Raw genomic sequence first — 11,825 nt, 5'->3', positions numbered from 1 at the left:
GAAAATTACAAAACAAAATAAATGAATAGTGGACCTGGTTTAAAGAATTGTATAAAAAAAACGAGACACTGAAACACAAAATTACACATCTCCATTGTTAGTGAATGTCCTTGCACCTTGTTAACCCTGTTTGGCTTTTATTTATAAGTATTCAAACAAATGAGATATTAAGAACGCAAAAACAAAAAGAATCACGGTTCATTATACCTCATTTCCTTTCATGTTTTTCATTGACTTTCTCAAAGATTGGAATCGCTTCAATCAACATAAAAAATAGCCCTGTGGTTCTAAAAGTATTTCAAATTAATTATATTCTCCAAGGAATTTTTAGCAAGCAATGAAAAGTGTGAACTCAGCTGAGTAAATCCCTCCTGGGCCCATTTGGGGATATAGTCTTTACATACTGGTTTTGTGGATAACAAGGATTTTATTAGGCATGTGTAAAAGGTAAGTGGACTACACTAAGAACGGTTTCCTTCTAAAACAAAAGCATTAATTAATCATCTACAGCTCAGAATCTGGCAAGGAGGATGTTTACTATCTCACATTATAATTATAAGCCCTCCTATTTATTTGAATAAATTAGTAGAAGCAGCAGAGTTTTAGAGTGAAATATAATAGAAATCTCAGTCTTTGGTCTTTGAGATTTAAACAACTAATGAACTACAGTATTAAACAATATGAATAACAATGTTCAGGGAGGACATTCATTAGTTTATGATTGTTTTAAAAGAATAAAAGTACAATATTATCTTACTTATGATATTTTGCAATATTCATTACTATAATGTATAAGAGTATATAGAGAAAATAAGTATCTTTAAATAGGGTCACATGAGCAGTTTTAACTAGACCAAAGCTACTGAGAGAAGATGGCAAGACCTCACTAATACAAAACTTAACTGTGAGTTTGCTTTGCTATACAGAATTTGGCCATTAGGTAGCATTAACTACAACAATTTAATGAATGTTATGATCTTGACATGACCTGCTATAAAATTTAACCACGTAAATCCATTAAACACTCGCCAGCCCTCTACCTATTGCTGCCTCATTCAGAGATATCATTTTTGCAATGGCATAATTCATTAGAAGTTTTATTGTATCAAATGCCAATTTTATAAAATGAGGCACTATCCAATTGAGTAATTCAGATGCTAGAATTACATAGGAATTTTGAATGGCATATTATAAAAAATTTAGCAATTGACCTTTTTGATCAAATTACCTTTAAAAAGACACAATGCGTTTTTGTTTGATAGAATAAATAATAATAGAATGACCAACAGAGTACCAACATTTGGTAAATGTTTCCATTATTTCCCTAAATAGTCATTTTTAATAAGATCCAAGTATATTCTTTTCCTTTTGAAGGTCAACCAAATTACTGAAACCTGTCAAAAAAAAAGCATTATTTTTTAAAAGGGACTTTAATGTTCAAATGGTAAGAGCAGGACAGGGAGCATAGGAAAAAAGGAGTAGAGAGTAGCACGCTGGAAGATTTGCATTTCAACATTTATAAGCAACATGTTAAGTAAGGTCTAGAGGAGATGAATGATGCCAGTTCAGACTGGGCTACTGAACTCAAGATTACTGAGTCTTAAGTGAACCAATTAAATTTAGAGATGAAAATAACAAAAACATCCTCCTAGTTTGATATACCCCTCTCACAGACAGGTAAGCTCTGGCCAAAATAATTAATTATATTTATTTAGGTCACATGAGTAGGGGAGCAGAACTAGAATTAGAACTCCTGGCTCAATTCTCAAAGGTTTGGGGTATGAACTCTAAGATTTTTCTGGTTAATGTATCAAATTTGACATTAAAATTTGAAGCATTATTTTAAATTTTTTATATAAATAATTTTGTACCAGATTATAAAGCTTATGATTCATAACCTAAAACAAACAAACAAACAAACAAAAACAGGATAAAGCAGTACAGGCTAGACATCTTAGCAATGTCGAGCCAAAGAAACATGAAATTTGGAAGTGTATTTTGTTTGGAAGTATCTTACTGAAATATTCTGAAAGAAAAAAGGATTTGTCGTCTTTGCTTCTTTTCTTTTAGCCCCATCAACTGAACTCAATTACTTCTCAGTCTGTTCATTCCTAGTTTAGGATGTAAATATCAGATGTAGTCCCCACCCTTCCCTCTTCCTTACAATTTTACCTGCTTGCCTTCTTACCATCCCCCCCCCCCCCAGCTCCCCACCTTCCTGTCTTCTACAGCTAAACTGAATGCAAAATTTAGGGTTCATGTACTACACTTAAAGAATCATTTTTTTCTGAGTTTGATTTAGAAAAGATTAAATTTGCAAGGAAATAAACTTGACTCTATTTACATATGTTGTGATGTAAAAATGGTACTGAAAAAACAGATCATGAATCTGCCTGGGTAGTCTGCAATCCAGGGAGTGCTTTATTAGGAAAGAATCAAACCTTTGATAAGAAAATGAAGGACTTTTAAGAGCAATTTTCCGTGTCTTCAACAGAAGCTGGAACTCTGGGCCTGAGTCTATACCTAGAAACTAAGGACTCTAAAGCACCCAGTCACCAATTATTTGGTATTGGAGAGGAAAGCCATATGTATCACATTTTTTCTTACTAAATTGAACAGATATTTTTACATCACCTAGACATAGCCTCAACCTCTTAGCTTATGTATTTCTTTTTAATTATTTCTATAACATTTCAGAATATATTTGAATTAGAACGTTGACAGCCCCTCACTAGATTTGGTTTTTATAGGGTTTTGTCTCCTCACTCTTTTCACCTGTTCTCCTCTTATGACATAACATTCCTGTGGCCCCTTCCACCTCCTATAATATTTGCTTTTGAAATAAGAACATGTTTGAGGTGGAAGGAATCTCAAGAGACCATTTGATTCAATACTTTTTTGCAAAGTTGAGTAAACGAAAGCTTAGAGATGTCCCCAGATGCCTAAATCAGCGCACGATTGGTAGAAGACAGAGCTGAGATTTGAAACACAGCTAATTACTAATAAAAAACAACAAAAACAAACCTGTTACCTCTTGATTAAGAACTTTTCTAATTGTTTTAATTTAGGTGTTTTCAACTTAAATATGACGCAAATTAATATGTAGTGTTTTCCTAAAAAGTCCATAACAGTGATTAGCATTCATAATTTCTCAAAATTTCTTGTATTGTACTTTGTATTAGTATTTTGCAAAAAACATTATGAGAATTTCTCATGTTAAATTCTAATATTTTAACTTAAATAAATTGAAGTCTCGTGTTCTGATATAACTTTTAAGCAATAGCAGCAATAGCATAGCTTAATTCTCCCTCCAATATTGATTTAAAGTTTTATTTAAGGAACCCCAAACGCAAGTTAAATTCTCTTTTAAAAGTATTAAGACTGAACTAGCTTTCTGCTTCTTCTGCTGAGTATAGAACTTATTTAATGAAATGGAGCTTTCTCAATTATTTGATATGATGGATCATGCAAAGAAGATAATTCTGGCTAAATGGTTCACTGCTTACATTACCCATTTTCCTGCTTCTACTACCCCAATAACCTCAACAAGTCCCACTCTCCCACTTTACTTTGGGCTACAGAGGCCTGAACTTCAGTGTATACAGTCAGGGTCCCTCAGTGTGCATGGGAGGGCCTGGGAAGATTGATTGACATATGAAAATTAAGGACTTACCTTATAGTAATCAAGTCATTTTCCCATAATAGAAAATGTTTAATACAATTTTACCTTCTTGGATTCTGTAAGTTTCAAAAAACTTTGAGTCAAGGAGTGTTATGATAAATGAACCTACAGTATTCTGGTGTTGTGTTTTAGAAGCTAATTTACAAAAATAAGAATGGAAGAAACCATGATTTCTGGTAGGAGGGCAGCTTAAGAGTCTGACAAAAGTAAATGTTAAGGGCTGAAAGAACAAATTCCTTAAAATATGAATCTAATGATGTAAACACATTTTCAACATTTGTTAACATTTATATTTCTTTTACTATTTGAGCAGGAATTTTAAATTTAATTTCCACTGTCCTTAAATATTGATCTCCAGTGAAAAATACATAGATATACTTCTGAAGATGATACTCCAATGGAAAGTGAATCCATTCTCAGCACTACGCAGCACATTAGTATTTATTTAGAGGATGTTTGAATTTATCAGTCCGAGTCAAGTATAAAGTGAATGGTGCAAACAAAAATTGTACCATTAGAACCTACGTGTAACAAATAGCATGTGGATCCACACCACCTGCCTGTACGCCCCTCTTAATCCTTTCTTATATCGCAATAAATTAGATGTTTTGCTAAAAGTAAATATGTCACATGCAATAATAGCCAAGTAAATACTACATAAGGACATTCAGACCTGACAAATGACAGCATGGTGGCATATGGTTAATTCTGTAAATATATTGCTGAGTGCTTTCAAAATTAGCTAATGTACAAAATTCTCGACATAGTAGACAAAGAGTAACAACACATTGAATTTAAAGAAACAAAACTCAGGGTGGGATTCTGTCTTATTTTGTTTTGTTTTGTTAAAAACCATCTATTGAATTTAATTTTTAGTAAAGCAAGCATTACATTAATGCTTTAAAATTTTAAAATTCTCGGGGGAGGGGGGGGAAGTGTACATCTAAAAAGATGAATGGAAAATTGTGCTTTCAGACTGTCGTGTTAGTTTTCTCACAGGGTTAACCATTTCATCTTGCCATTGGACACTGGGAATTTCATCTAGGTAATGGACATATGTGCAGTTCATATCCAGGTCCTGCAAAAATCTAAAACTGTGTGCTTCACTTCATGTAGCAAAGGCACCTATGTTATTCTCCCTTTGAGCCAAAGTTGTGATCCAGTTTTCCTGCTGAAGACGAGCTTCCGCTGTCCTGCCACGCACACCCTCTGTGCTGAGCGGGACAGTAACTCACACGAGAAGGTGGAGGCGAATCCCTGCTGACGCCGGGAGAAGTTGCTCCGTGGACCATTTGAAGCAGCTCTGGACTGATCACAAGGGAAACCGAGCAGAACCGTGAAGCAGACAGACAGGAACAAAAGGCTATTCTGGTGTGAGGAGGAATCAGTCACTTCAGCTCCACAAGCAGATGCTGCTGCTGAACTGACAGGTGGAACCCACTCCTGCCGGAGAAAGGTAGAGTTTGCCGTTGGGGCAGGCGCACAGTTCGTACACTGTCTGTCGAGGGTTGGGAGAGCTGGGTGAAGACGAGAAAGAGCCGGTGGGCAGATTTCCCAGCCGAATGGTGTCCGCATTCAAAAATATCTACGGGGGGAAAATTGCATTTTAATTCATTTTCGCTTTCTCCAGTCCTCGGAGCTTTACCACGTGGCCTAGTGAGAAAGACCACACAACAAACACTCTATTGGCTTAGCTGCCATGCTTTGTTGAGCAAATTACATTTCTAAGGCACAGCCCCAACCTCTAGAGCTATCTTCTCTGAGACAGGGTGCATTCAGATGGCAAGTCCTCCATCTGAAAAAGCAACATTGTGCAATCTGCTTAAGGAACCCAGCCACTTACCCAATCACCGCAGAAAATTAATGATTTGACAGTCTCTCCACTTAACTTCTTAAATCATGCCTAGTTTAAAGAATATACAAAGAACTTAAAAGGCTCTCATGGATCCCCGATGAGGCTTCCACACACATGCCATAGGTCTTCCTGGAAATGAGATTACTGAAGGGAAGGGAAATTAATTTAAAAAAATGACTCTGGTCTAATTAAAAAGATACTAGTACTCCTAAAATCATGTTGGCGGACTGTCTAAAAGATATTCAAGATATCCTGTAGATTATCTGCAGGATTAACACCAGATAATTATTAGCTATAATCAGGTTTGAAGTCTCCATGAAATATATTACTTGTACTCAACACCTACTTGGCTGTATCTTCTTTTTTTTTTTTTTAAATATATTTTTATTGATTTTTTACAGAGAGGAAGGGAGATAGAGAGTTAGAAACATCGATCAGCTGCCTCCTGCACATCTCCTACTGGGGATGTGCCCGCAACCCAGGTACATGCCCTTGACCGGAATCGAACCTGGGACCTTTCAGTCTGCAGGCCGACGCTCTATCCACTGAGCCAAACCGGTTTCGGCTTGGCTGTATCTTCTAACTTGCAAGACTACTTCACTTATTCCAAATCATGGACTTAACAATTTCAGGGGCAGTGATCGCATGGTTTAGACATGCATGGCGGAAGTCTCCCCCGCCCCCCCAAAAATGTGAATCCTGAACTTGAATGAGCAAAGAAAAAACACTGTGTAGCTACTCTTTCATTCTACTGTTTGGTAGTAAATTACTGCCTAAACACATCTTTGGGTTACAGGGGAGTCAGAGAATACACCATTTTCTACATATTTATCCTCACCCAGGTATCATTCTTTTTTTACTAGGACTCTTGAAATAGCTGCTTAATAGGCCCACCGAGCTGTCATTCTTGATCCCTTTTAGTCTATTTTGCATATTGGTAGAGTAACTTTTTAAGAAATGCAGATCAAACCACGGCACCCCAGGGTTCAAAATTTCCTAATGGCCTCTGCTACACTTAACATCCTTATTCCTTTACCAAGACCCACTGGCCCTCTGTAACCTGGCCTCTCTCTCTAACATCATTTCCTACCATTCTTCTTGCTCCAGCTCTTACATCTTCTCAAATACACCAACAGAACTCTGACCTCAGGGGTTTTTATCCCCTACTTCTTTAGCCTGAAATACTTTTCTGCAGATATATACAAGTGGGAGGTGGATATTAACTAGGTGGTTAGAGAACAGGGGTGGAGGGAAATTTCCACTGTTAGCCTCTTTCACATTTTTAAAATGTTGAAACACAGTAACTGATTGGCCATGCAAATGAGCCAGGCATATCATGTATATTTTAGATTTGGATGTGAGCATGCTTGTTCAAATGTCTGTTCTACAATTGCCCTCTCAGAAAGGATTTGCCTACCCACCTTACTAAAATAACACTAACCCATTCATTAGTTTCTCCTTGACAGGTCTGCTTTTCTTTATAGTAACCCTCCCCTCTTAACATTTATTGCATCTGTTTACTTATTGTGCTTCTCATCCTTAAAAGTAAGCTCTATGAGGGCAGAATCTGCCTTTGGTTCCCGGTTATGGAACCGTGGGAGTATTTGGTGTGCGAAATAATGCACCTCCTTCACCTTGGACGTGTGTCTCCACCAAAGTCCTCTTCATTCGCTTTAACCTCCACAGACCCTTCCATGATGCTCCACGATGGAATGACTCCTTTTGTTTGGTTCTCCTGTAGCACTTTATTGTTATTACTCTTGTTTTGCTGATATCCTATATAATAAAACCCTAATATGTAAACCGACCAAACAGTGGAACAACCAGTCACTATGATGTGCACTGACCACCAGCGGGCAGATACTCAATGCAGGAGCTGCCCCCCAAATGAGGTGACTGGCGGTGGTGATTCGGGGGGCAGGGCCAGCTGGCAGGCAGTGCCAAGGCGGGTGCCAGCAGGGGCCCCGGATCACCCTGCCCACTGGTTACCCCACAGATCAGCCCTGATCACCGGCCAGGCCTAGGGACCCTACCCTATATATTGGGAACAGTCTCTCAGATTTAAAAATTAAAACCTGGCAAGGCTACTGTAACACTGAAAAAACAGGATTATACAGCAATGACATGCATGGACTCTGGCTTGCACATTTTGTGGTCAGCCCTGATTCTGACACTTATAACTGTGTGACAAAGCCAATTACTTCTCTCTGCTTCAGTTTTTCCACCCATGAGATGGGGAAAATGGCACTACTGCCTCAGAAGGATCATGTTATGTACTACTTTTTATAATCAGGGCAAGAAAATGTAGCTGCCATACAACAGCAAGATGCCTTTCACCTGTATGAAAACTATGGTCTCTGTGCATGCAGTGTCCTGGATTGCGAGAGGGATGTCCTACTGCCGGTTTAGGCCTGGCATCCACCGAGGGGTCCTGGATTGCGAGAGGATGCAGGCTGGGCTGAGGACCCCCCCCCCCATGCACGAATTTTGTGCACCAGACCTTTGGTTTATTATATTATTTTATAGTCATATTTAAATGTACTTTCCCTACTAAATTTTGTCTTTGAATATAGGATCACACCTGAATATTTTCATAATTCCACGGTGTTTGATCTTATACTTACAGTGTCCACATAATATAGTTGTTGACTAAATGGATTATAAAATAAATGAATGACTATATTTAACAACATTATCAAATTTAAGAAAGCATCATTACTCCTGGGTTAAGTGAGAGGAAAGAGAAAAAAAAAAGGCCTTCTCTTTTAATTATTTCTAGATTTGTTTTACTGATGTAAAAGTTAGAAATATAAACCAGCAAAATAAAATGTCAATACATTTTGGGTGTAGATGCTGGGCTTCATTTCTTCTGGCTTTTGTTTCCTCCTTGAGGGACATTAATGATCGTAACACATTGTTACATTAGCTGGGCTCTTTCCTGCATTTCTCCACAGGGGAGGAGGGAAGATGGCCTTCCTGGTTGAGTCTGAGAGAGGAACGGAATTGCAGAGCTCATCCCCCTTTCCTCACATTTATTTTAGGAGCTAGCACACTTGCAGACATTCTTAAGTTTTAAAAATATTATAGGGGCAAGCTCTGGAATGGTGGAGTTTGGGTCTGCATATTTGGAGGTGAGATCTCTGAAGACCTGTTAGGGCCGGTGTTTTGCCCAAGGAAACTTGAGACCTAGATGATAAACAGTGGAACACGGAAAGCTAAACAACATGTGGATAAGGAGGTCATGTGGGGTCGATCAAATGACTATAAGATATTGTGAATGGTTCACTTATGAATAAACACAGAAATACTTGTCACTGGTTAGTCCTGGTGATTTGCAGAGCCTTGCTGACCCCGTGCTGCTACACTGGCTTTTATAGTTGGGAGCTCATTGTCTTTCCACTGCTGTAGCCTGAGGGAATGAATGCAGAGAGTAGCTGCTTTTATGCAGGAAGGGCAAGCAGGTGGCAGCCTTGGAAAGCAAGCACAGATGTAGAGACCTCATCAGTGGCCTTAGCCTTGAACCTTATGGTGGGTGGCTGGCCCACTTCAGCTTTATAGCACTACCCTCTAGCTCTCCTATCCACTTAGGGGCTGCTCTGGACAATATTTAGCTCCATGACAATACTTAATTCCATAAACTTCTGATATCCAAACTGTATCCTCACCCACATAAGGGAGGCATAGTTGGTTAATAGATACATTAAAATGAAGAGGGCCTTCAGAAAGAGAAAATTATATTTTATTGGCTTAGATAGAAAATAAGTCAAGAGGTGAAAGGGACAATATATATTGATTCTTTCAACCCAACATGGCTCAGCTTCTCCAGGCTCCTGCAGCATGGATGGGCTTGTTCATGGGTTTGCTGGTATCTCTTTCTGTCTGCTAGTAATACTGTTCACTTTCCAACTTCTCAAATTGATATTTCTAGTCTATATTGTCCTATAAACCATGTAATCCATTTGTTTGGAAACTCTTTTTGGTACTCAAAATTACACCCCTGAGGTTTTAACTCATGGTCCATTGTGTTCTCTCCACTAAGAATTCATTTAGCCCATCCTTACCTGTTGAAATCAGACCTATTGCTGTAGGAAAAATATCAGTTTGCAAAATAAAAATTGTTTTCTCCTTCCTCTGTGATCTTGTAACATGTAACTACATCATTGCTTTGCATATACTATTATAACATGTCCAGCATCCTTACAGCTATGATTCACATGGTCCTCAGAGCTGAATTTGAAATTCCTTGTAACACTGTGAGAAATCACTGCATCTTCTACAATGCTGATTTTGAGTGTAATTTCATTTTACACACTTTGTCCATTATTTCAGTAACCTCAATGCTATGCCTGTTCTGATTTTAACTAGTTCAAAAACTACCTAAAGATAGATTTGACGTATTTCTATATTGTTTAATAAATGATCAGTTTACCTTTCTGTGGCATAGTCAATGAAGCAAAGAGAAAGGTTTTTATATCATTTCACATTTCTTTGTAGGATAATTACATGTTATTTATTCTAATATAAAGTGCTGTGCCTTTCTACATCTTTGTTTTATTAATATAAAAATGACCACAGCTGAATACCTCTGGATATGATTTATTTATAGCATTTTACTCAATTCACAATTAAATGCCAACCTGTAATTGACCTAAGGAATCTTCTGATATTTTGAATAAAAGAATATCAGTAAAGTAGTGGGTAAGTAAGAAAAGAACAAATGCCAAAACCAATTTGGCTCAGTGGATAGAGCGTTGGCCTGCGGACTGAAGGGTCCCAGGTTCGCTTCCGGTCAAGGGCACATCCCCAGTAGGAGGTGTGCAGGAGGCAGCTGATCAATGTTTCTCTCTCATTGATGTTTCTAACTCTCTATCTCTCTCCCTTCCTCTCTGTAAAAAAATCAATAAAATATATTTTTTTAAAAAAGAAAAGAACAAAGATTAATAACCACCAATATTTCTTATGGGATGATTCACTATGAATAATTTGAATGAATTATTAGTATGATAAAAGCAACTCTTTAAAAGGGATGTGAGATATTTAGAAAGTTTTCTGTCTTGCTGTGGAAGACAAAGTATTGTAGTCTGTAATAGAAGTGGAAAGAACCCTAGAAGGTAATATGGATATATTTTTTAAATATCATAAAGCATATTTCTAAATCACATAAGTTGTAATAAGACGCTAATGTGTTCTGACAATGACTTTGTTTATAAAAATGAAACAAAATATATAATTAAAATGTATCTTGAATCAACAACTGAGATAATGGCATAAAAGTAAAAAAAAAAAGAATATCTCCCTTTGATTCTATTAATTTATGCTCTCATCTTTACATCTGAAGAGGTAAAATGCTCCAGAACAGCTCTTAAATTAGCCTTCCATTCTTTTTCTTCTCAATTTAAACTTCCTAAGCTCATAATACAAAATAAATAAGCACACAAAGAAAGAAAATACTAAGGGAATTGATTGGCATAAACAGCTATACAACAAATTTAGCCCTTCAAGGGCTTTGGGAGTCACAGTAGAAATATACAGAATAGGATATGTATTATGTATAAGGCTTTGAAATAATTAAGGTAGAATTAAAAACAAACAAGCACACAAAAGAGAAACTACAAAAATGTCCATGCAGATTTGAAAAAACAACAGATGAGAATCCTAGAAATGAACAACATAATTACTAAAATTAAAAGCTCAATGTAGGGATTAAGTGTGCGATAAGATACTGAAGAGGAACCTGGGCATGCAGATCTGAATAAATAAACAGAGTGGGGCACGGGGAGGCAAAGAAATAGAAAGTAGGAGAGGCTAAGGGATCTTAGGGCAAAACAATGCAAAGTCTTAGCCTTTCTTCAGAGTTCCAGAAAAAGGCCACAGAGAAAATGAGGAGAGGTACTAGGTGAAGACATCTGCTGAGTAATTTGCCAGAATTGACAAAAATGTGACTCTGCAGACACAACAATCACATGTTTAGAGCAATAAGGTAAAGGGAATAAATGGTGTCTATTGCATTAGAGTGCAAGAGGGAGAGACCGAAGGCAAAAGGTTCTTTAGAGCAGACAGTGAAAAAAAGCAGATGGTCTTAAAGGAATGACAATAGACTTAAAGGAGATTCTTAGGGGAAATAAAGTGAACGGAAAAAAACTATTAAAGAGGATCTCCTAACCCAGGAAATAACAATATGGTTAAATAGTAAAATAAATTTTTGTTTTGTTTTCCTTTAAAAAATATATAGGTACTATTTTTTTAAAATATATATTTTTTTCATTGATTTGAGAGAGGAAGAGAGAG

General features: G+C 37.1%; 1 protein-coding gene across 1 annotated transcript in view; it reads right to left on the bottom strand.

The window, feature by feature from the left end:
- Positions 1 to 5,075: 5,075 nt before the first annotated feature.
- Positions 5,076 to 11,825, bottom strand: part of SGCZ (sarcoglycan zeta) — a 194,999-nt gene continuing 188,249 nt past the window's right edge. Inside the window, exon 7 of the mRNA XM_036300921.1 lies at positions 5,076 to 5,267. Within this exon, the coding sequence (XP_036156814.1) occupies positions 5,076 to 5,267 (192 nt within the window). The remainder of the gene's footprint in view (positions 5,268 to 11,825) is intronic.

This window comes from Myotis myotis, unplaced genomic scaffold (genome assembly GCF_014108235.1).
Source record: "Myotis myotis isolate mMyoMyo1 unplaced genomic scaffold, mMyoMyo1.p scaffold_m19_p_3, whole genome shotgun sequence".
Lineage (NCBI taxonomy): Eukaryota > Metazoa > Chordata > Mammalia > Chiroptera > Vespertilionidae > Myotis > Myotis myotis.
Note: the sequence above shows the minus strand (reverse complement) of the source record. Positions and strands in the feature narration are given on the sequence as shown.